Raw genomic sequence first — 26,585 nt, forward strand, 5'->3', positions numbered from 1 at the left:
TTCAATAAAAAAAATGCATTGCCTGGATTTTTTTTCCTGACATTATTGCCTCAGTGGTTAATCTTTCAGAACCAATTTGATATTTGATGGGCATCCACGATATGCTGTCCTGAGACCTCTTTGTAATCAGCCATATGTGTTTGAGCTGCACTGTCGATCACTTGTTTAGCATTGTAAATCCTTTTACTGGGGCTAAACAGGAAGTTTCTTGTCAACGCTGTTCAGTCGTCTTGTACGACAAACTGTAAACATGTCCAGAAAGCTAGCACTTTGGCTGCACATGCGACTAAAACTCACATGTTGAACTCCCCTATTTTAATTTTTATTGTAGAATACAGTCGACTTTACAGTGAATGCAAAGCTTGAGGTCTTTCCAAAGAACACTTAAGAAAAGATGGTTTCTTGTACCACTAAATCAAGTTGTTTCCCTCCGCCATGTGTAAGTGCCAACAGGCTACTTGAGGCAGGGATTCATGCCTGTAACTCAATTAAAAATTAACTTGTTTTCTTCTCATTTGAGAGAAAAACAGTGGTACGAGTAAAGCATGGGGCCAAGCATGCATCAGCAGGGTGCACATGAAATTGAATTTGACAGAATTAACTTGACAGTGTTGGCTAAAACATAATTTGACTGGAAAAGATAAGGAGCGAGGGAGAGAGAGAGAGAGGGAAAGACAGAAAGCAATCGAGAGAAAATGAGAGCGAAACAGAGACAGACGTAGGGAACAAGAAGAAGAAGAAGAAGAAGAAGAAAATAACGACTCCACTAAGGGGCTTCGTTTTTTTTGTTTTTTTTTTCTCCAATTGGCAGCTTCAAAGGAATATAAATAATTGAACACCCTCACCCCATCACTGTGAGTTCTGGCCAATTACTATTAGGAGTACTTTGCCAAGAATGCTACTGTTGAGGACTTGAAAAAGGCCAAAAAGAAAGGAGAAGAAAGAAGTGGGGAGGAGGTGAAGGGCCAGCAAGACCGCAGACAAATAACCTTGTCTCACTGTCCAAAAACACAAACCCAAATGCAAACAAATACTGTAAGACTCACTTAATTTGGGAAAAGTAGAAATTGCAATATATTAAAAAAAGAATGAAAATATTTTATCTTTTTTTTTCATTCAGTGAAGAAAATATAAACTTCGGCCTTAAAAAATAAAAAAGTGTTGTTAAGGGGAATACAAATACAAGACCATATCTGTTTTCCTTGATATTAGAAACACTGGTTCTTGTTGCACCTTTATCACCCCAAAGAACGACAGAACACAGCTAAAAAACAAAGAATTGTCCATCCATATGCAGCTTTAAGGCCAACCTTTATTTTAACAAAATATCTATGGCTACGTCAACAATGCGTCACATACCAGAGAAGAAGATTCTGAGCATGATAAGTGAGCTCATTTTTTTCTTTGGAAGCTTTCAAAAATCAAATTGTGAAACAATACCAGCTAATTATTTCTGTATTTATACATGTTTAATACCTATTTATGCAACATCTTTTTGGTATACAGCCCAAAGTGCTATGGTACAACTGAAATGTGACTCAAATTTGTGGATGGACGACAAGCCATGTAAAAAACATAGAAAAAAATGGCAGTCCGCCATGGTTGTGTCTGTCTCTGGTGTATGCTCATTACATAAAGCAACAATGGGCATGTGCTAATTTAGGAGATGACATCATCTTTACCCAAAATGCTTCATTTTTACATGTTCACACAGATACAAAGTTACCAGAGTTTTGTAAAATCTGCACCTGATTTAGGTGACATATTACCATGAAACTCCTATAGCTGATTACTTACATTAACATTATTGTTTTTCATATTACACGCTTTCTGAAACGTTCTGTTTAAATAAGCAAATGATGCATCATCTAATTAAACATGTACCCTTGCATACATTTTCAGAACGGAAATCTGAACTAAAATAAACACCTAAATGTGTATTCTAATGTTTTGACACTAGTCTGATAGAATACATGTTGTGGATGCAACGAGCCCAAAATCTAAAAATTGACCAGTGCATGAAAAAGCTATGTTTTCACCTGCGGTGTCCCGCCTTTAGTGACCTAAAACTCTATCTGCCTGTGGATGAGAAGCCAAAACATTGAGGAAAACATCAGTTTTCAAAAACATTTGTATATGTGTGGACAGGGCCTTAAAGCAGCTTTAAATATCCAATGACAAATTAAAGTACTTGTCTTAATTGGAATTGTTAATGGTGGCAGAGCTGTTTGAGCCGAGGTTTATTCAAGTAATTCTTGGCCCCCAGAGGTCTTAGAGTCTGGTGATGTGTGTGTGTGTGTGTGTGTGTGTGTGTGTGTGTGTGTGTGTGTGTGTGTGTGTGGCTACTTCTATATGCGCAAGATACGGCGCACACCATGGCAACTCTTTCACCCCAGAGCTCATAAATCAAAAAACTAATATTACAAAATGGTATTCATATGTCTAATTACTTCAGTAATTACCTGCACTTTCAATATTCAGTGAGAAATTTTAATCAGCCTGTACTGACAATGTCAAACACAACCTTTAGGTGTCTGAGGTTTAAAAAAATAAAAAAAATAAATCACAGCTTCTGGTTGCTGTGTGTGATTCAGATCTTTTAAACATTACTGTCTAATACACTGGTTTATATATTTTACTCTTACATGTTTTAGCAGTGTTGGGTCTTTTGTTCTGATGCTTTTCCCCCCTTTAATCACCACTAAAAGGCACCCTGGGTCGCAATTTTGCATAAAATCTTTAAAAATAGTTGAGTTGATTTCCACTTTCAAAACAATATTTTGCCAGTTAACATGCAATTATAGAAAATAACTGTAATAATGTTTTGTTTTAAAAAAAAAAAAGGATACACTTGTTTGCCTGCAAATGTTTAGGAGCAAGCAAATATTGATGCACACATACAGTGTAGTGACTGTTTACTGGTTTGATCTTTATCTTTATTGTTGCTAGTTAAGTCCCTAGGTGTCTACATTGCACATTTATATAAATATATATATTTAAATAATTATTTATGGACTCTTGGCTAACAGGTGTTTGAGCTAAAAGGTCTAAACACAGTTAAAAAGAAACTGAATAGTACATCACACAATTTGCATCACTTTTTTTTAATAACATGTATGCACAACACTGCCATCTTATTTTATAGCCATGCTTCAATAAATACTGCAGATCTGCTTCCTCAATATCCTATGGCCACCTATGATAAAGCTCAGGTGACACACACACACATACACACCTGCACACAAATTTCATGCAAACATGCAGATAAATATAGACATGCACACAAACAGGGAGCCGAGCATTATGACGGCTGGGGTGGTGGGATTTATTGAGCCATCTTTCTTTCTCTTTTGATTAAAAATGTCTCCTTCTCACTGTGATTTATGAGTTTAAATGGAAGGGATGGATTGCAGCGAGAGAGTTAGGGAGGGATGTGCGAGGAAGGGATGACATCATACTTTCAGCTGGGGTTTTCTGCAAAAGGGTGGCATCCACTGTGTGCTTGTGTGTGTGTGTGTGTGTCTGTGTGTGAGGGAGAGAGAGAGAGTTGATACGTGGTGGATGGTGTCTTTGTCCCCCCCCCCCCCGAATCCTCTCAGTCTACCAGGTGGGAGTGAATATAATTGGACAACTGCACCACTGGGCTGCGTGTGTATGTGTGTGGGTTTGCGCATGTGGGTGTGAAAGACAATCAGCGAGAGCAAAAGAAGGTAGTCTGTGAGTGTGTGCATATATTGCCAGACATAATTGTGGGGTAATGCTGTGTGGCCCCAAAAAGAGATGAGAAAGAAGAGCGATAAAGTGTGTGTGTGTGTGTGTGTGTGTGTGTGTGTGTGGCCAGGAGTGGGGTAGACAAGAAAAAAAAGTCTGAGCATGAGCAAGACACAATGAGAGGGAGGGAGAGAGCTAAAAAAAAAAAACAGCGATAATATCCACAGGCAGAGCAGACAAAGACAGGCAGATACTGACAGATGGGGAGAGAGCCCTGCTGTTAGTGTATTTGTAAGCGTGTGCGTGTGTGTAAAATAAAAGGGGAGGGGGCTAATCTCCATCAAAGATGAAGCAGACTGCACTGAATGTTATTTAAACCACAGTGACAAAAACATAGACTATGAATAAGTTCAAGCGGAGGGGAAAAACTGAGTCCTTCATATCGGGCGAATAAACCGAAGACAACACACGTGCAACAAACTGTCTTCATATGCAGCGTTTTAAGAGAAGGAGCTTTTGCACCTTGGCTTTACTTTCACTCTGAAAAAGAGCGTGTGGCCTTGCAGTCAGACAGAAAAGGCAAAAAAGGAAGAGAACAAAGACATCTGTTTGACATCTGTCTGAGTGCAATTTCAGATGTTTTCAGCCAGCTGAGCTGAAAGACACTCGAATTATGCTACCAGACACTCAAACCACCATGCAATCAAGAGCAGACAGCTCTGTTGCAACATGATAAAAATCAAGTCCTCCTCATGTTATCTTGAACCACAGTAGAAACGTACTCGCTGAATGTCAGAAACTAAGGCAAATGAAAGTACAGACAGAGGGAACAAGGTGAAAATGCAATTTATCTTGCAAATTTCCTGCGATAGACAGAAAAACTAAGCCAACCGGCAAATTTTCAGTTGTGGCACCAAGACTGGAGCAGGGTTCCTTAAATGTCACATTGGCTAAATCTGTTGACATTTCTAAGTGCCATTTTAACAAAGATTTTTACTCTCTAGCTCACAAGTTTTATGGATTCTGTCTCTTTGTTAAGGCCTTCCTCATTCCATTACGTCTTTGCAGGCTAGTTATGCAGTTTGTTTATGTCTGAATACAGCTTCTAATTTGTGTGCATATAAGGTGTATACCTGCTCCTCTTATGAAAGGCTACATTAAGAAACTTTAATTAAAATGTCTCCCCTCAGTTTATTTTACTTCAGTCAGGATCACTTAAGTCAAAGAAAACTTTATTTCAATTTGCAGTATTATATTTAGTGGTATGGCTCTGTTCTGGGGCCCCTCCGCCTTTCCTCAAGCCAACGAAGAAAGCCTCTTCTACCCGCCGATGTGGAAAGCACTAAGGTAAAGAGAGCACACCTCTCCGCCCTTCTGCGTGCCTATGTGGAAAGTTTAAGGTGGAGAGAGCACACCTCCCTGCCCTTCCATGCGCCTATGTGGAAAGCCTTAAGGCAGAGAGAGCAAACCTCTCTGCCCTTCCATGTGCCTACATGGAAAGCCTAAGGTAGGGAGAGCAGCAAAGACCCCCAGGAACAGAACAGAGAAGCATCAATGACAAACACAAATGACAGTGATAAGTCAGACACAGCATGAAAAGGAGGAGCTGGGGTGGAGGTGAGTTGCAAAGTGGCTTATAGAGGAAGCAGCAACCGTAGGCAGGCCAGAGCAGTTTTCAGATTCGGCAATTGGATGCATAGAAAGGAATCGTGGGATCTATCAGCTGACTCCCTTCCATCAATCAGCTGCTCCATCAGTTGATTGGACTGCTTGAGATCAGCTGATGTAGCTGGGATGTGAGCTGAGCTTGACATCGTGTCCTGCCTGATTTCACGCTGTAATTTACCATTGTTTATAAAAGATAGAATCATGGAATGGGGGGACAGAGCTGTCTCACCTTTAGGCTAGCAGGTGGGGTAGTAGCAGCGCCGAATCGACGTTTATGTCAAAGAGACAGCCAGCAGGATGGAACCATGGGTGAGACAGGTGGGATGTTTTAACATCATGTTATGTCTCAAAAAAGAAGAACAGCAGCCAAAAATGAGCACAAATTGCAAAAACAATGAGGTCCGGGAGCCCCTTAGTCTCTGAGCAGAGGACAAGATCAGCTGCTATATAACAGGGACAGTATATGATTGTTACTGCCGTGTTATGCCACTGGTATAGTTCAGAAAGCGCTTCTAATGCATATATTTTAAGTCATACCTGTCGCACCTCTTTTGCTTCTGGGACACTGGCATGCTATCTAAAATCACACCGTGGGGCAGCATTATGTTGTCGCTGTTTGGTTCTGTATAAAAAAGCAAAGGTGGTGTAATGAAGGAACTTGGTAGCGGCCCTATCACGCACTCTCTGTGTAAGAAAGGGCTAGAGAGTATGGGATGGATATGATTGGAGCCGCTCAGAATGTCAGAGCCCTGCCGTTCCTTAGACACATACACAGACAAAAACACCGAGGCAAGTTTGCACACATCATTTACATGTTGTATAAACTTGTCACCGACACACTCCAACACATATGCTCACAATGATCTGCAGACTTACACACATTCGCCACGTCATACATAAATAATTCTTTTACATACTCACCAACACACACCTACGCACACACGCACACAGGATTTACAAACAATGAAACCCAAGGGGGAGCCTCCCCACCTCGCCATCACTCTTGTTCTATTTCTCCGCAGAGCCTCCTCTTTGTTTTGTCTCCTTAATGCTGCTCTAAGCCCATCTTAACGGGGAAATGGTGCAGAACAAATCCTAAGCAGGAGTTGACAGGGTGGGATAAGAGACTACTGACGTTGCTCTGTTACCAACATGGGAAGTTATGGAGGACGATTTATACGGACAGGCATCATGTATAGACGGTATTTTGAGACATCTATGAATTTTAAAAAGCCTGGGTGGGGCTGATAGATATCGGTAACTTGCAGATGTGTACGTCAGTAGCTATATGTCCTTTTCTTTGAGGCCCTATATGCTCACTCATCATAAGTACAATACAAATGCAGATGTAGGAGTGACAATTTCTTTTTCAAGTCAAACCCAGCTCTTGATATTGCTGTGAAATTCTTATTTTCTTGAGGCAGCAGCAGCAGCAGCAGCAGCAGCAGAGACATCCTATAAACAACATACCTTTTGGAGATGAAGACAGCCTCTCTAAGATGAGATGTCAACAAGTTGAGATAGTAATACAAGTCTTTACATGCTTACCAAAAGCAAACTGAAAAGGGGAGTAGCAAAAAGCAGCTCAAGTATCTCCATGAAAGGCTCTGAGCAGGAACTTTTCCAATGCTTTGTTTACTTGCCCTCCTCCACCTTTCTGCAATGTTCCCTGTCTCTACCCCGTATATCAGATATGAACGATGGACCTTTAAAGGGCACTACATAGGAAAGCCGAGCAGTTATCAGTGGCAGCATGTGTCTTGATACTTACATAAGGCGTGGGAGCCGGTGAGCAGCAGTGATAGCAGCAGAGTGGTGACAGGCAGCAGGAGTGGCAAGGAGAGGCGAGGGGCACCGCTGGTGGCCATCTTGGCTCCAGTAGGGGAAGGGGGGGCAGGGAGGGGTGGGGTGGGACTGATGTTCGACCTGGCTGGAGAGCCGAGGCCCCGGCTGCGCAGGGAAGGTTGGGGTCTTCACGCAGGACGGCTTGGCACTCTGCAAAAAGACAGGAAGATGAGAAAAATTAGACATTTTTGTTATGAACTTTAGGACTATTTTCTACCCACATAAGGAACATGACTACTTAGCATTTACTTATTATGACAGAGAGGTAACACAATATAATAGTTTCATTGTTGCAACAGCTCTTTATGGGAGAAAAAATGGCAAAATAAATGGTGCCAAACTGAATGTATCCATTTTGAGTATTTGACAGGATGCTCTCAGCCAGAGAGACTTGCAGTGAAAAGGTAAAGGTTGCACCCTCATCGACATGTCATGTGACTGTTGATAAAAACACAGACTACTCCACTCTGCTGCACTTTTCACAACCTCTCATTGCTGCTGACACATAAATGGAAGGAAGGTAATAAGGTGTCGGTGACACTACTGGAAGCAGTCGAATACCCGGAACCCTGTAACCTCCCCATCTCTCAACCAGGGTCCTCTCACATCCCTTAATTAGCAGGGGAGTCACTGTTTTCCATCTTTTTTCCTTTCCTAATCGCCGGATCTTGTCATTATTTGCTTATCTCATTGCCTTGTAATTACACAGGCACCCAATGATATTCCAGGCACCGTCTCTTTGTTTTAGACAAATTGCCATTAATCCCCAAAGCTACACAGAAGGACTGGGGACACCTCCCACCACACGCACACATGCACGCCATTTCTCTCATTGATATGGCTGGTGCGGCGCAGAGCCACCACCAAGTGGTTATACATACTCTTTAATTAAAAAGACGTGAAGAAAGAGACAACGGAAAGAGAGAAGTGAGAGAGATCCATGACGTGAATGTAATGAGTTTGTCAATGTCTTGACGAAAGCGATGTCTGTGTCAGCAGCCAAGTTGTAAACACAAAACTGTTCCTTCTCAGAGGACCCAGATGACAGGACCCGGGTTCGAGACACCGTGTCGGCGTCTGCTTTAGTGTCCTTGTGCAAGACACTGAACTCCTCGCACCTCCGGGGATGCTGCTACTCAGCTGAGCCCACACGAGGGGTGAGAGCGGCTCTCTAGAAGTGAGATTAATTACCTGCACGCTGGGTGGTTAACAGGGTACTATAGTACAAACTGTGCAGACGGTGTGCACTTTATTGTAGATGCCTTTTTTTTTCCTGTGTAACCTAGAGGTTAAAGATAATATTCTGTCAACAAAGGTTTACGGGTTTGATCCATTAAAGAGCCACTTTCAAACTGTCCCTGAACACCTCATAAAATCCTTACCTGCTAACTTACTGCAAGTTGCTTTTGACAAGAGTGTCAGTGGCTGAAATGTGAACTGAATGTACTTCATAAATAGCATAACTGATTGACAGTTACAATCTCTTTCATTCAGATGCAATCAGGATCAGAAGCTCAAAAGACAGACAACTTCACAGGCAAACTACAGACTGGAGGCATTTGTAGTATGGATATATAAACTACCTCACTTAAGTAAGTTTTCTTTAATGGGTAAAACAAACAAAAAAAATCACCTTACTCAAAAACATGAGTGAACATTTCAGCCATGTCAAGATGCAAAATTGTCAAAGGAGTTGAAAGGTTAATATATGCAGCTGCTTTACAGGGCTACGTTTGTGACTGCGGCCTTGTGAGAGAGGCAGACAACCACAGCTAATTGCAGTGTAACCAAGCACCTCAGACAGCAGGCGTGTACAAGCACCCCACCCTCCACAGCTACTGGACCCGGCTCCTCAACTGGCAAGGTGAAGCAGACACACACATGCAGCAGCAGGCGCACTTAAAATAAACCCACAAATGCATGCGGCAAAACCCATATACGGCACAAAAGCACACACATGCACAGTGTAAAGCTTCTGGCAACTGAACACACTTTTTTCCCCACAAACGAAATTCAAACAGAGAAATTAAAGAACATGTGATACATGCACACTTACAAAAACACAAAGGGATAGATTAACAATGAGTCTTTTGTGGCAGCACCGTGCCAGAAGCGAGTGGGCGGCTTTCAGAAGCTCAGCTCATCTTTCGACACAATACTATACACACACGACCAACATGTGTGTCCTTGCTTGTTCCTCATTTTCTTGGCCTGGAGGGCAGGTGATGTCATTGGTGAGAAGTGAGGGATAAACATGAACAAAGGGAAAGGAGGAGTATCAAATTATCTAGGAGACCTTTGAATGATACCCCTATTGTTCTGACTGTAAACATTGGTGGAGGTAGAGGGAATCTTGCCATGCCTGTAGGGAATTACTCTATCTATGCTCACAAAGTGCCTAGGTTATGATTTATGGCCCTCCCCTTAGGACATGGCTTTCTATCTCCACCTCTGGTTGCTATACACACTTCGCAACACAATTACAACAGCTATTGTTGTTGAAGGGCCTCGCCAAACATAACCTAGGGCCAAGTGTGGGCTTCACTTTAACCATAGACACTGTCTAGGTGGCTCACACTTCCTTTTTTTAAACAGTAAATGAAAAATAAGAATCGGTGAAGCAGTTTCGCCTAAAAGATACACACAAGCCTGGACATCTTTAATAATCCCTGAGGGACTGGAGAAGCTAAACCCTCATTAAAGCAACATTTTAACCTTCATAGAAAATGCAACTCTAAGGAGAGATTCCAACGTGACGCTGAAGCAGTCCTTCACTCAAAAGGAAGCCATGATACGGAAACCACAGCATGTCAGTCCGGCTATTAGCACCTCCATGGGAAAACCTGTCAACTCTCGCTAAAAGCATGCATCACTTTGCCTCTAGACATGGGCAGAGGAAAGATGGAGTATTTAGCATTCTGGCAGTGCTAGGAGAGAGGCCAATCGATTGATAAACCATTACCTCAGCCGCTTCCACATTACAGGCTGTGATCGAGAGGAAACTGCTAATGGTAATGTTTTGCGGATTTCAATGTGACTAGGACCACTGCAGTAATTTACACATTTCTTAGGGAAATCAAGATTATTAGCAATAGTTAGTGATTGTTAGGCTTGTATAATGTGATCACTGGAAAAGTAAAAGCACAAGCAAATCAATTGCCACCTCTGGCAACAGTAAGTTTATGCTGTATGATAACCTACTAAAACAACTTTTGGTGAGCTGCTGACCTTTGTAAAGGGTGGGAAAATCACTGCTAGCAGCGACCGTTGACAACGGAGCTGCAACATCAAGTGAAAGTTCTCTAGTGAAAGTTCAATCAAGAAGACAATACTTTTTAAGTTCTGGCTATAAGTTTCTTTCTCACCCTGCCATTCACTCCTTGCACGTATGCTCACTCACTATGTCCAGGTGCCTGGGTAGGTTGATCGACTCATCAGCTGATTCACAATCAACCAATAGCACAGTGACACACCTTCTCTGTCAGCCTATCATCTTACTGCTCCTCATTTAAATATGGTTCTGTCTCTGCCGCAGTTCTTTCTTGCTGTCGTCGTGTGCGCAGTCTTTACAGATTCATCAGCCTCACATGCCTCATCAGTCATCAGTCTCAGAGTCATCAGCCACTCCCACCACCAGTGCCTGGACTCCATGGGGGGATTAATCTTACCGCTCATGTCCCTCATTTACAAAATATCTCCCTCTGGTGTCCAAGTGCCAAAGACTTCTGTTAAATCTTAATCAGATCAAATCATGTGTTAATCTGTGCACTCATATTCTGTATTAAATATTATCTTTACTTCATTCTTCCGTCTCTCCCGATTGACCTCCCAAGTTTCCAGGGCAGCTGCACATGAAGTTAACATAGAGGACTGATTGAATGACAACAAGTCAAACATTTTTTTCCAGACATTGGTCCATCAAACCTGAAATAAATCGTGAGTGAATAATGGACCTACATTCATCAAGTGCAACTCCAGTGGGTTGCCAATGTTGTTCAGTACTGCAAATATGTAAATCATAAGCGTTTATAAGCCAAAATTATCACAAGGCTTTCTGCCATCAGGTGGAATTAAAATATTTAACATTTCACACCTAAAACAGCTTTAAGCAAATTCATGCTTAGAAATGCAATAAAATAAGTGCTACTCATTTTTTGTGTTTCAAGACAGACAGCCTGACTGTGACAAAGCCCATCCATTAAATTCTAGGTTATTCCCACTGATGGGCAATGAATATATTTTGAAGCTAGAACTTTTTTTCATTTTTAATATCTGGCCATCATTTCAGATATTAACCAGTCGCCAGGCTTCAGTAATTACAGCCAAAATGGCAGCCCCATTTCCACTGAGTGGTGGCAGTCACTGGCTATCACGGACTCCCACTTTGACATGGTCAAGCTTTAAATTCAGCTCGTTTCCCCATGCAATATTGATACTAATGCATTTGATTACTGAGATTGAGAAAGGCAGTGAGGGGAAGGAGAGATGGGAATTTGCGCCATAAGCATGAAATGAGAGCAGGACCACTGGCTATAAAACACACAAGCGTGCACATCCACACTGTCACACATGCCACAATGGGCCGAGAAAAAATTAAAAAAAGGAAAGAGCAAATGCTACGAAGTGAATGGAGGTGCAGGTAAGTATACATAAATTTCTTGGAGAAGAGATGAGACTACTGACTTTAAGACACCAAGCTATTTCCAACCACTCATACACACTGTATTGTTACCATACAAACAGTTAGTCCCACTCTCACATACACACACACACACACAGCTAAGATGTGTAGTTGTATCCGTGAGGAGAAAAACAACTACTTATCACCTGAGGGACCACATTAATAATCCCTTTTATGAGGTGAACAGTAAGCTCACTTCACACACACAGTTAAAAAGCCCTCAGTTTGGTTGGGCTTGATGATCAAAACCGAGTGTTTGATGTCTAGAACTTCAAAAAGAATAATATTTTCTGTTTGTCTAGTCCCCCCCTCCCAAAAAAAAGTTGGACTTTCTGCAGGAGTACATTTTTCATGCATTGTTTGGTTTCTAGAGTGTGTTTGTATCAACAACATCTAATTTTTGGCTCCAGGACTCTGACAGGCCCTGTTTACAGTGACTCCCTGCTGCAGCACGGAAAGGATGTTTTTAATTCTCCAAGGATGGGTATTGGCCCCGGTATACTGCGAGGAACTTGAGAAGGTTGTGGCAAACTGCCTTCGAAAAATCCGTCCAAATGTCACTGGAAGAGCAGAGGTTTTCTTTTATAGTAAACCAACAACATTTGAGCCTATTCAGAATTGTACAGACTCAGATTGAGGGATGCTGGTAGCTCAGCGTGGCCTCTGCAAAGACAATCTAGCACAAAAGGCTTTCCACCTCTGGTTGAGAGCGATTAATCCTTCTATGACTCAAGCAGTTCATGTGAGTGAAATGTCCAGCCAAACACAATTACTATTAACTATCATTATTTTTATAAAGGGCACACGGGTCATGTAAAATGAGCTGAGGCCCATATAGGTTAATTTCTTTAAATGGGAACATTATTTGCAACAAGGGCCACTAATGACATAACATCAGTGTTCTTGTTCAATGCCTTCCGCCTACAACAAAAGCCTGACCGAGGTCTTTAAATTACTCTAAAATACCACTAATGCCACTTATCTGAGGGCCACTTTGGCATTTTTTAAACTCATTTTGAAATAAAACAAGTTGGTAATTACTTGAGGAAGATATGTGAGTGTTTTTGTCTAAGAGAAGGGCAAAGGTGTCTACTGAATCAGGAAACTGAGAATACCGTTCTACCAACTTGTTACCGCTAACATATAAGAAAGATATCAATTTTCATTCTATATTAAAAAACATATCAGTATTATCGTGAACAGGATGGTATGGCCCACCCCTATTAAGCACAAAAAGAAACATCCATCTCTTCTAAGTGATACATCTGGGCGATAACAACTATGTACGATATATCGATATATTTTCAAGCAAGACACAAATTTAGACAACACTGTTTATATCAATATAGGGTATTACATGACGCATAGCAGTGTCAATGTCTCCTCTCTCACACTCTCCACACAGCTCCACCCCACTGATTCACTCACAAGTTCTCCAGCAACACTTTTTAGAGCCGTAACCTGACATGCACCTCCCCAGAAATGTAATTACACGTCTTGGCAACACAGACCGCCTATTTTTGTAAGCTGAAACCACTTCCCTCATTTGGAAAGGAAGCTTTCATTTACTTTAATTTTTTTTTATTTCTATTTTGTTTCTTACTTTAAAGAAACAATAAATTGTGAAGACAATAAAGCCCCCCACAAAATAGCATTTTAGAGGAAATCTCCGCTATTCGTTAGGCTAATTTATACAATGTAAAATGCCATAGGCTTGTGCTAATAACATTAGCATGTTATATTTGTTTGGAAAACGTGCTTAGCACAAGACAGCTGTTTTGTAGGTGAACCTTGTCAGCTGTAATAGAGCCGAAATTTGTAACATTACCTTTGTTAAATGTTGCTGTTGTCCCTGGCTTCGTATGAGTAGAGGACAAGTCCGCTAGCCGCTTGGCTTATTTATACAGTGTAAAATGTCATAGGCTTGTATCTTTAAATCTGTAAATTATAATGTAGCCAATTTGTGTATTTGTGTTTGAAATTATCGCAATTAAGCCATGTTTAATGTGTATTTTAGGTGTGTTCTTAATCAACTAAACTTTACAGCACTTCACAGAAACCCTGCCGTCGACTAGTATTTTGGAGGTGTAACTGCTGTGCAGCTGCATATTTTCAAACAGGGGAACAAAATCTCTGTCTTTGCATTTTATTTTAATCACATTCTGTTATTATGAAACTGCTTGTGACATCTCAAATTTGGCTTTGACTTGCAACTGAAAAAATGCTGCCCATTTCGTAGAAAATACCGAGATACACTGTATCGTCAGTCAGCCTGTAAATACAGAGATATGAATTTTCGTCCATATCGCCCAGCCTTACTACGTGGCTAATGTTACTGTTAATTAGCTAATGCTACTAAAGCTACTTTGATAACCTAACATTAGATAGCCACAGGAAAATCCATAATATCATCCTGCTGACCACAAAAACAGACTTTAGATTAAAGTAGAACTTACTCAGATATAGACTACTTGCTTAGTCCTGTTAGCATTGCTTACTATCTACGGTCTATGGCTTTAGCTAACTGCTAAGAATTGCTAACTGAGCCCTGTGGGTTGCTGCTGAGTGAAAAGGGAAACCTGAAACTTTGAATATGAGACTTGACACAGTATCAGCAAGAGTATGACAGCAGTTGATTGAGTTTGTTTGTGACGAGTAATGTGTTGTGTTGTTGATATAAATGGCTAACATAACACCAGCTGCTACTGGTTGCTAGATCGTACAGCTAATATAGACGCTCGGTGTTCTGACCTTTCCAAACTACCAACAGCAGTCATTGTCTGGCTGTGGTGTAATGACATGTAATTTTCTGTGTGTATATTCCAGGCAAGCAACACTTCCTCCAGTCTCCACATAGAATCATTCTTTCTCATCGATTTTTGATTTAAAAGACAAAAGGTACGAGGCTGATGCAGTAGGAGATTGTCACGAAAATAAGCCAGCGCTGCTTTCTGTTGTGGGATGATGGAACAAATACTAATTTTCCAGCAAATACTGCCTTTTTCATGGCCCTCTCTTAACTCTGCTATTTGCTGGCTGCTGTTTATGTTCAGCCTTCAGCCGCCGTCTCTCCCTCTGCAGTCTTTTACCTTAGATGAAGTTTTTATGCGCCAGCCCCGAGTTACAGGCTCTTACCTCAACCAGTTTACTGCCTTTCATTGATTCATACCCTACAGAAGACTAACAACACAGGAATGTAACAAGCAGGTCCATCCAGTGTGTCCATATGTGTTATGACCAGGTAATTTTCGTGTGTGTGTGTAGGTCGTTATTAGTGCCTCAGTGAACAATTCTGTCCATGCATGTTTATGTGCATATATTTATTAGTATGTATTTATACATGTATGTGCATTTATGTATGCATAAATAAGTGCGGAGCAGTTTGTATGGGTACTTATCTGTTTTCATATGTGCATTTGGCAAACAGTAGGTAATAATTTAGAGTGTGTGTGTGTGTCTTTGTGAAAAGCAGAGATATACCCAGACACACAAATACACACACACCCCAATCTAAGCTATAAAACAAGTCTATAGCAACCATCTGTTTTTCACCATGCTGAAATCCTAACAGTATTGATTCCATGTGTCACTGGTAAGGTTTCCCTCTCTTTCCCTCACTCACTGCACCCTTTCAGCTTTCTGCATCTGATTATTGACTACATCTTAAGACAAACTCCACCGTGAGGACATAAAGGGAAAACCCAACCCAGTGCACCCTGTCCTGTGATACCTTAAAGCTATGTAAATGATGAGAGACATATGGGCGGTATATGAGAGAAAGAGTGTGTATGTGTGTGAGAGGAAAGGTGAGTTTAGCTTCTAAATATATCCCTCTGATCAAACTGGTCGTCCTTCAAATCCTCCATCACTGTTTTCTTTTTCTCCATCGGATCCCCCTCCCCTCCTCTCCTTCATTTCCTCCCNTGCCCCCCCCTCCACTACTGCCAGTCAGATTACCAAGGCTGTAGTCTCACACCCGCCGCCCCTCCTTCTCCCAACCCTCTCCTCCCCTTCATTCCCCCCCCCCCCCCCCCCCCCCCCCCAACTCATGCATACTAAACTATGCTTGCATTGCAGATGTTTGGTAGGGAATCACATGAATTTGCATGGAACTGCAGGACTATTATGTAAATGCCCCAGTGTGTATCTACCTCCCAGCTTCACTCTTTCGTTGCCATCCACTCCATCCTGAGAGATCCGTGTCAGAGGAATTTAAAACAAGGCACACCTGTCAGTAACCAGCGTGTGGATGGGGATGCCCAGGTGGAAAGAGAGGAGCGTACGCGAGATAAATATACATGGATGTTGCAAGATATTGTCTGTAACACTAAGATTTTAAGCATTTAGCTTTGACTTACATTCAATGCAACAGCAGAATAAACTGCACACATGCAACAGGTAATGAAACTATCTCTGAGACCTTGCATGTCTGACATATTCGGGACAGAAATCAGAGCCAGGTTTGACAAATGCTGGTGATAAATATATCAAAATACAGACATATGCAAAGATATTAATATTCCTGATTATGGGCAACTCAGAATCTGTGAAACATGTGACTCAAATGTCTTTGGTCCTTGGAAGAAGACTGTCCAGCAACAATAAAATCAAAGACTGATATTTTAACTTTTAACTAACCCCTGAGGGTGTGGTGTTTCTTCTGCTTTGGCAACGCATGATCACATTTTTTTTGCCTAAACTGAAAGTTGTTTGCATAGGTAGGGAAAACTGCTCCGTTGTGACCTCATTAAGAGATTGCAAAGTGCCCTGCCCTAGCAACCTCTCCTTGGGGTAGCTTTCCCATGAGCCTTTGCCCTTAACTGTTCCCAACCTCCAAGACCCAGAAATGGTGCTTGACACCTCAGAGACACCTTGTGTCGGCCATCTGCTATCCCCCTGGGAGCAGCGTAACCTTTCTCAGGGATTTTATAAGCCTTTTGAGCTCCCGTTTGCCTTCTAAGAAGAGATTTTGCTGCAAAGCACTGCTCAAAACCAGATCAAGTATTTTCTTTTTTTACTCAGAAGTTGCCAGCTTTTCTTGTGAAATGACTGTTGGCATTAAAGTGTAGCATGTTAGGGGTCGCTCTTAAAGTTACGAGTCAGCCCGAGACTTAAAATTGTTTGTTTTTTAAAAGCTCAGAATCATCAGTGTTTTGTTGTCTGATCAATGTTCAGGCAGCTTTCATAGCTTTTTGAAGAAAAAAAATGACAGACTATTGTGTCTGACTACCTCCAAAAGGAACTGGAGGTTTACAAAAAGATTTGAGACCAAATTACCAGAAGCCCATTGAATCTCAACCTTTTGTTTTTCTCCAGGTGTTGCCCTGAGTTCGATCGGCAGGAAATGGGTTTACTCTGAGCATTATGAGGCTGCACTGTCCTTCCAATAAACACCCAGGGCTGTGAGGCTTTTAGCTGAAATCCACCTCGGTTGAGGTTGAGTGCACAGCAGCAAGCATCAGGGTCGTGCAGCGGGGGCGAACGGATTGGCAGCTGGGAGGCTTGGGCGGCAAGCTGACCTCCTAAATGCGGACTTTATTGCACAGCTATTTTGTTTACCACCGAGGGGTGACACACTATCTGTCTCCTGTGTAACCTCGCCATACTGTGACGCCACAAGTTGGCAGACGAAATCCAGACACACACAAACACACACACACAAAGAGGAACACTTGTTTTTTTTTCTGCCTCTCCTGGTCTGTCGCGCTGGCTGCCACAGTCGTAACGACCAAAGGTTACAGGTGGCACTGTCTGTGATGGCCATCACCTTGGAGTGGAAGAGTCTGGGAAGGGTTGCTACATATTACATACAGGGGAGGCATTTAATTATAGGACACAGTACAGGTCACAGTTGGAAGCTGGAGAAGGGAGGTGAGACAGGGAGTGAGACAGGTCTTGATAATAAAGGGGCAGCTTGTTGGGGATGTGGTGTGTATGTGTGTGCAAGACAGACTGTGGTGATTAGGAGAACTGGGTAAAGTAGGAGGGGTGACATCAGTGTTTGGCCATCTGCCAATGGAGCCTGACGAGCATCGCACAGACCGGCCAGAGGCTTGAGCGCCCTTTAAAAACTGCCACAGGAGGGGGGGGGAAGAAGTTTTTGAAGGGCGGCTGGGACAGTTGGGGAAGAACGCTTCATATTCATTCTGGAAATGGGATGCGGATGGGGGGAATGAGATTATTCTAAGTGATCGACGAGGAGGCGGAGGAGGGAAAGACTGGCAGACCAGGGTGTTTAGAAAATGTCTCCAAAACCTCCTCTGTGTAATTGGCAGGGCTCACCGTGAAACATTTGCTGTGTGGTTTGAGAAGTTTCATTTCCAAAATGAGATATGTATACCATTTGAAAAACTGTGACACCTACACAACAAAATGACTGCTGGCGTGTGAAGAGAATTCACAAGTGAGTGGAAATGGAGCTATCTTTGGACCTTTGCTTTAAAAAGTTAAAAAATCTGAATGAAAAGTCTTTTTAAACAGAAAATGAACATCGAGTGTGAATCTTTTTCTGAAACAAAAGCACAGTGTAACAAGAGAGCTCAGTGTAATAACTCGGTGCTTGTCATGTAAGGACATTTAGCGTGCTAAAGAGGGATCCAACATCACTAAATTGTGGTATTTACACTATAAATTGAGCATGGCAGATGATAAGAGAGGAATGTTGTATCACAGAGCCATCAAGGACGTTTGACAGCTACGAGTCTTAATTTTCTGTTTAATATAAAGGAAGAAACGCTGTTTCAAATGAGAGAAATGAAACCTGGATTATCTAAAAATTCTTCTGCTGACTATAGCGACTGATCATATGGCCCTTTGTCATCCCCAGGTCATTAAATACTGACTCTTTGTCACACCCCTTGGCATGTGATATTGATGTTAAAGGCCCTTTAGCATGTCTATGAGATGCACTGGGCTTTCAGCTAACTCAAATATAAACCCATCTGCAGCAATATTTGACGCTGAAAGCAACTGACGCAGTATAAAAAGCGAGATAGACTGCGTACGTCAGGAAGGAAGGGTGGTGGATGGGACAAACCAAACAAGATTTTCACCCAGAAAACCGCAGTTTGTGTCCCGTGTGACACCAAAAGTCAACGTAATGGTACGTAATTTACAAACCGTGACGTTTTGATGTCACGTTATGTTATTACTACATGACAAATGTACCTATTTTAAGTTTTGTTTTTCGAAAAATGAGCAAGTAGTTTTGTTGTTCGTACCTTACTGCGACCATTTCACAACATTCAACCATGTTTTATGATGTGTTTTAGCTGTGCTTCACACAGAAACACTTAAGGGTGCCCTAAGAGACGCCAAAGAGTGGGGCAAACAGTTGATATTTAACGACCTGAGATTAAAAATGGGTCATTCAACATCTGTAGACCTGAGAGGCCTTTGATCTGGCGAGAGTCAATGATGGATAACTGACATTCTATGCTCCTAAAAGTGCCATCATCCTTTCATACATTTCCAAGAGTGGAAAATAAATAAAATAAAAATACTTTTTTTTTAAACACAGATGTGGCCCTCAGCCAGCAGCATGCCACACATTAGGTGGAATCTGTGCCTTTTCAAACTCAGATTTCCAAATGTAACCCACACCTGCTTTGGCAATGACCATTTAGTTACATCTAATATGAGCCCGCAACCTTTGCTGAAGCACGGCTGCTTTCTCAGGGCTCATATCTGAGGCTCCTTTTGTCAGGACACGCTGATACAGGAACACACACTCAAACACAAAGAGGAAATCTCTACTGGCTCCGTTGATAACAAACCCCTCTCTTCATCAAGGGTGGTCATCTTTTTCAGACTCCTTTTTTTCAGGGAATTAATTGAAAATGGAGTTAATCCTGGTAATTTGCCTCTGAAAGTGGGCCAAAGCCCATCAGCTGGCTAAGTAGTGTTTAGTAACCTTGCTGTGTTAGCCAGAGTCTCTAAGATTGAACTTTTTCCATGTGTGATTGCGAAAGGTGTATTTTAATTTGCACTTCTTTGTGCTATTATCTGATTATTGACTAAAGGAAGGAGTGAACATGAAAATTATTGATCTAGAAATTTACATTCCCACCACCATCAAGCCAGGAAGTGCAGCAGAAGGCATATAGAAGACTCTGCTTGGAATTAAGTTGCTTACTCATAATATTGTAGTATGTCTCTGCACTCATTTTCAAAATGACATTAAATTGCTGCATTTTCACTGCGCTTGATTAAAGTGACTGGATCTGATTATATGGTTCAATGTACAAGAAAGACGATAAACATGCTACTATAGCAATTAGTGTTGTGAAACTTTGTGTGCAGCAGGCTGTGGTTAGATCCTGTTTGGGCTGGAGGTTAGGGGAGTGTCTGTACCCCTGTCAATCACGCAGCATTGTAAAGAGCAGAGACAGATGGCGAGGTTGACCCACACTCTGTCTTTCTGCCTGTCAGTCCACCCATCATGGTCCCACCACCAGCGCTACCACTGAAAGCCTGGGAAAGACAACTGTTTTTTACAACCACTTTAAAAAGCCGCACGGAACAGACAGCGGCAAATGTGACACTTTGACTCGGGACTTTCTACTTAAAAACCCGAGCCTTGCTTTCCAATATGGTGTGGTACGGCAAACCAGACAATCAAAGAAACAGACAGAACAAACACTTTTCAAAAAAAAGACAATCAAAGAAACAGACAGAACAAACACTTTTCAAAAAAAACCCCCAAAAAAACAGAAAAACAAAGACAAGAAAAGCAGAGATCACTTAAACACATCCTTACAAGCAAAAGGACAAGAGCAACACATTATAGTGGGAAACATGAATTTTGCATCTACATTTCATTTTAAAGCCTGAATAGAAGTTATAATCCAAATCTGACTGTAATAATTTAATTTTCCTGATCATAGCAAGTGACAAAGCCGGTCACCATGGGCAGTCACATCACCACACAGTAGCTTGCCATGTGAGGGTAATAAGACTCCACATATCTTGATTTCAAATTACTGCCAACTGCAATAACAGATCAAAAGAAACGCCACATATTCAGACAATCTCACTAACTGTGCTTTGGGAAACACATGACTTTAAAAAGCCCCCATAAAACTCCCCCATTGTTTGTAGATAACCATCGGAGGACCAAGCGATGAAAATCCCATGTCCTTTGGCCGACCATTGACGCTCACAATGCCTCATGTGACCTGCTGAGCAATTTAGCCAGCGGTTGGCAGATGCTGTATGGGTGGAGGGGCGATTCAGTGGGATGTAATAATGTGGCATGATCCATATTAATGTATTCCTCCACATTAAATTATTGAAACACAGAGCCACTGTTGTGAACTGGCTTTACTTTCCTCCCACCCGGCGGAATAAAGAGTTTGTTTGTGTGGCAGACAGAAGGTCATTGTGCACGACGGGTATGCGCGTGGGCAAAAGCCAGGCGAAGGGCGGTGATGATAGCATGGTGGAGTTTCCACGAAATGCGCTCGTGCTCAGTATCTGAGAAGAAGCTCGGACAGAGGCCACTCAGAAGTGTGTTTAATGCCTCTGTCTCTCACATGTTCACTACAAAGTCAGCAATGACACCTTCAAGTAGCCCTCCTTTGGCCCTTTCACTCCACCACTGTTCTTTTATGCCCCCACCACACCCTGTCTCTTTGTGCTGTTGCCTTGAGAATGAGTTTCAGAGTGCCCAGGAAGGGTTGGGAGTTGAGGAGGGTGGTTGGGGTCAAAGGTGAGAGGTCAAACAGCTGGTAAACCTCTTAAAATCCTCTTTTTATATTTTTTTTACACCATAAATTCCTTCACAGCGGGGCAGCTTCAGCCATCTATCCCTGCCTGGTTTAACTCTGAGCATGTGCATGAGATGGTTTTCGACACCTTATATATGTGTGTGTATGAGTCACAGCCGTGCTATGGTATGCATATAAAATGTCATATTTTTGGGAGGCTTCAGAACACAAAGGCAAATTTATTCCGCGGTATTCAAAACAGCAACACCCCAGTCGAGATGGGGTGGGTAGGGGGTACCGGGTTTGTTTGTTTTTCCGCCTGCAGTACCCACGCTGATTTTAAGTGGTGGTAGAGTGGGTGGGGGGGCTTTTAAGTCCTGCAACTAATGCATAAACAAGACCCCTTTCTCTCCGTCTCGCTGTCTTTTATTTCCTCTGTGTTTGTCATTTTACCACTTTACACACCCATGCTGCGTATTGTTGTGCTGTGTGGCACGCCGCACGGAGTGAGGGGGAGAGAGACAGAGACAGACAGACAGACAGAGGGAGAGGAGGGGAGAGATATCTCTACTCTCCTGCTATAACTTAAAAGGACACGCTTACAGAGCCAGAGAGCCACACACACATATGTACACAGGCACATGTAAACACATGGAGAGTGGCAGTAGCTGGAGAGGAGGACAGACGGACAGAGAGGCATTGTTTATATCCATAATCAGAATGTAAGAGAGAAAACATAAGTGAGAAGGGAGACCACACCCCTGCTCCTTTAAACACAATCACACACACAGAGACACCAGGCGAAACCACATCCAGAGCGAGATGAGTCTGATCAACGGATGAGTCTGACATGCTGATGATGAAGCCGTGGGAGGGACGGGCTGGAGGCAGTGGGGGTCTGAGATGTGTGTGTGTGTGTGTGTGTGTGTGTGTGTGGAGAGGGGGGTTACAGACTTAATGGAGACAGATGAATGTATCATATTGGCCCCAGACAAGGCTGTGGAGCCACCGCCAGTGACAGTGATCTGAAGAACAATGTATACTCAGAGAGGTTGAGAGAGAGGAGGGCTCACACTGCAGAGTCAGTGCTTCATGTAGCAGTTTAGGCATCAGGCACTTAGCTCAAGAGCACTTTGGCAGTGATGGCGGATACAGTAATTCCTGCTGCCCTTGAATCAGCAGTTCGCGGCTCAAACAGATCTCCTGTCTCAGGATTAAACCAGAAACCCTTCAGTTTCAGTGATTTGCGCTACTCCAGCCAGAGACAACCGACAGAATCTTGGCCCATGACTTTGCGTGGGATGGAAGAAGCCACTTATGTCACACTATACATGTTTTCTATTGTAATCCAGTTATGGATTACCATTTTTACAGTGTCACTCCAGGCTCAAGCATGGTTTCAATTTAATGTCAAGTCTCTAGACAGATTTTCATGTCTGATAACGTTTTGCTTTGGTTTTGGCCACTGGTGTTGCCCATTATGTTGTTAGCTCTTTCCACAGTGTGCATCCTCATCGTGTGATTCTCCCTTAAGGAGCTATCAGGAGGTAAACACCAAACTGTGGAAGACGCCAAGCCACAGCCGGTTCCCAAGAGAAGACACAAAACTATTTCTCCCATTGTCTTGTCACTTATGAGCGCACCCAGTGGCCATTTTCCATGGTGTGTCTTTGCCAAGGAATCATCCTCACTGGCAAAGCGTTCTCCTTTATGGCCATTTTTATGTCGTGGAAAGCGTGAAAATGTATTACTTTTATGATTAGTAACATTCCTCCTCCTGACTCCTGAATTACACATTTTTCTCTGCGTCTATTCAGTCTTTCAAAACGTGCTTGTGATGAAATGCGACATAGATAAATGAGCTTGTTTAACACAAGTCCAATCAAGGTCACGAACACGGGGAAATCACTTGATGTTGTTGTTGTGTAAGAGGTAGAATGAAAACACACACTCTTTAGGGCCTCTGGTGTTCATGGTGGAGGCTATGGCTATGTTCAGACTGCGGGCAAATCAGATTTCTTGTTCAAATCAGATCTTAAAGGCAGACTGTCTGCACTGCCAGTGATCAGATTTGAGTATCCAGACATCCAACCTATTTGCATAGGTTGCTTTGGCAACAACGTTGGCATCAGTATCTATGTAGACGTGCTGGTGACATGGATTTCCAAGGCGGAAGTATAAGAGCAAAGGTCTTTCCCTCTTCCCACTTTGTCTACACAGAGGCCCCCCTCCAAAACACCACCAGACAATTTATTGCTGCGTCTATTCACGGACGGTTGTTTCCCATGCTGTCTTCCAGAGCACTCTGCTAGTGGCAGCATGCATTCTGTTCAACACTTCCATCTTTCTAGATTTAACATTGTTGTTGTGTCATGTTTCAAGTGATGCAAAAGACACTCTGAAATCCAATTCAAGTGGGCGGAGTATCCAGACTGAGATGCCTTTGTAAAAATGTGATTGGAATCACATTTCAAAGCACCTCCAAATGTGGTTTGGATCACATTTGCATAAATCGCATTTCATGTGTTTTTGGGGCTGTCCAGACTTTCTAAAAATCAATCTGGATACAATCTGGATATGCCAACAAACAAACAAACAAACAAAAAACCCAATTTGGGCTGTCAATCTGAACAAGGCCAAAATGACAAGTTGCCTCTGAAGGCTCATCAACAACACAAAATCAAAACATCAGGGCGGCGGAGCTCAAAAACACAGTGGGGAAATGTTAAAGAGTCCCAGCGACAAAAACACCAGGGCAATTAATCGCGGGGAAAAAAGAGTGACAGAGTGAACAAAAATTGAGAAGAAGCATAAAAAGATGACATCCATGCCAGGCTGCCATACCACCAAGCTGCTCATCTTTTTGGCGCCGGGCAGAGTGCTGGCTTTCATTCAACCAGGAGGCCCATTTTTTTCCCGAGCTTTTTATGTTTCTTTTTGTTTTGCTTATTCACCATAAGAGTTGTGTACAAGTCGTTCGCTTGCTCGCCTCGCATTTTTGGATCACCCTCACTCGCCGTTCTTTATTGGACTGAAAAAGACGGCTGGTTTTTCCAAAGCCTCCGGGCCTTGAAATGCATGCAGGCTGGAATCCAAAGCCCCTAATCACAGCTAAGGGAATAGGCTGACTGGAGAGTCACGATTCGTAGCGAGGGAGGAATAGAGAAGGAGAGGAGGGAAGGAGGGAGAAGAGGTGAAAATGAAGAGAGGGAGAGTGGGAGAAAGAAGGAAGTGGCTATCATGAGAAACAATACGGTTTTAGGCACTTGGCTAGACAGGGAGTGAGCCAAAAAGCCATTACTACCCATGACACTATAGCTCTTGATTATACGTAAATGGGACCTGATTGAAGGCCTTGTGTGATGGAATGTGAAACGGAGTGTGTGTATACTTCAGTTCGAGTGTTTGTTCTCTCTGAGCATGTCTAAACGAGCACGTGTGTGACATTATGACAAGTCTACAGAAATGTGAGTGTGTGTGGGGCAGTGTGTCAATGTATTTGTATGTACAGTATATGTGTGCATGATGTGTGAGTGAGTGTGTGTGTGCTTGTGGCCTGCCACTCCGGTACACCTCAAGCTGTTCAGCTGTCGTCAAGCTCGCTCAGCAAGAAGCAGGCTGCTCCATCTGGTCAACCCGCCCCTCCTCTGTCTTCTCTAGAGAGTCGATGTGTATGAGTGTGTGTCAGTGTGCATGAGTACGGCTTTTACTATCACGTGCACTAATGTGAATACCCACACATGCACAAATATGTGCAAGTTCTGTGTGTTATGCAATGTGCCTGGGTATATTCACCCCATCCACTTATCCCTTGTACATACACACACACACACAGCAGCTTAACAGGTACTATAAAATTAATCAGTATTCTATTACCCTTTCATCCCTCATTTCAGCGCTGTGTTTGCTGGCATGATAACAGGAAAGCCTCTGAGGTAAATTAGAGACAATGACACAAAATGAGAGGCTTGAAAGTCAACAAGACAAAGCCCAAAACCCACCCAGGGCCCCCGGCAAACTATAGGTTTAACATCGTGGCTCATTCCAAGCTCAGTAAAGCATAATTTATGTGCGGCAGAATTGGGCTATAAAGATAAATGTCTCAATATTTCAAGATGTTTGAATATAAAGATAGATATTTTTTTCTTTCTTAAAAGGCTTTACAAATGAATTTGTCCAATCAGACAAATAACACCGCATTAACTTACTACTATTATTGAACATGTAAAGGTATACTTTGCAGGGATTGTTGTAAGCTGAAACCATTTCCCTCAGTGGACACAAAGCTTTTATTTACTTTAATTTCAGAGATAAGAAGGAATAAATTGTGAAGACAATAAAGCCTCCACAGAGACAGCATTTTAAATCTTGTGTGTGATTTATCCTTCAGGGATTTATTTATCCTGGCTTCATATGAGCAGAGGAAATCTCTGCTTGTTGCTAGGCTAATTTATACAATGTAAAATGCCATAGGCTTGTGCTAAAAACATTAGCATGTTGTATTTGTGGGGAAAATGTGTCCAGCAAAAGACAAATGCTTTGTCTGTGAATGCTGCGAGTTTCAGTGTAGTTGATTTGTGTACTTGTGTTTGAAACTGTCGCTATTAAACCATGTTTAATGTGCGTTTTGGGTGTGTTTTGAATCAACTAAACTTTACAGCACTTCATAGAAATCTCACTTCCGACTAGTGTTTTGGAGGTGTAACTGCAGTGACACAGACACACCAACGCACAAGTATAAATGCTCACAATGGCGTAGGCAACGTGTGCAGGCAACACCGTAGGGTCTGCCGGACAAGTATAAATCCCGCTTAAGGCTGGCTCCAGAACCAATTCAACCTCAATAGACACTGATGTTAAAATGCTCAACTTAAACTCAGAAATAAACATGTTTACAGCCTGGTACAACAAACCCATGGGTGTTGTTAAGGTAGCTACGTCCATTATTTCATACAGTGTATCACTGTAACCTA

The 26,585-nt window shown here is 42.4% G+C and overlaps 1 protein-coding gene across 3 annotated transcripts in view; it reads right to left on the minus strand.

The window, feature by feature from the left end:
* Positions 1-26,585, minus strand: part of ptprsa (protein tyrosine phosphatase receptor type Sa) — a 260,511-nt gene that overhangs the window by 135,292 nt on the left and 98,634 nt on the right. For all 3 annotated transcript variants that reach the window (XM_050053955.1, XM_050053956.1, XM_050053954.1), the window contains one exon: positions 7,151-7,374. In XM_050053955.1, coding sequence (XP_049909912.1) covers positions 7,151-7,247 — 97 coding nt within the window. In that variant the 5' untranslated portion in view covers positions 7,248-7,374. The remainder of the gene's footprint in view (positions 1-7,150; positions 7,375-26,585) is intronic.

The sequence above is a fragment of the Epinephelus moara genome, chromosome 10 (assembly GCF_006386435.1).
Source record: "Epinephelus moara isolate mb chromosome 10, YSFRI_EMoa_1.0, whole genome shotgun sequence".
NCBI classification, from domain to species: Eukaryota; Metazoa; Chordata; class Actinopteri; order Perciformes; family Serranidae; genus Epinephelus; species Epinephelus moara.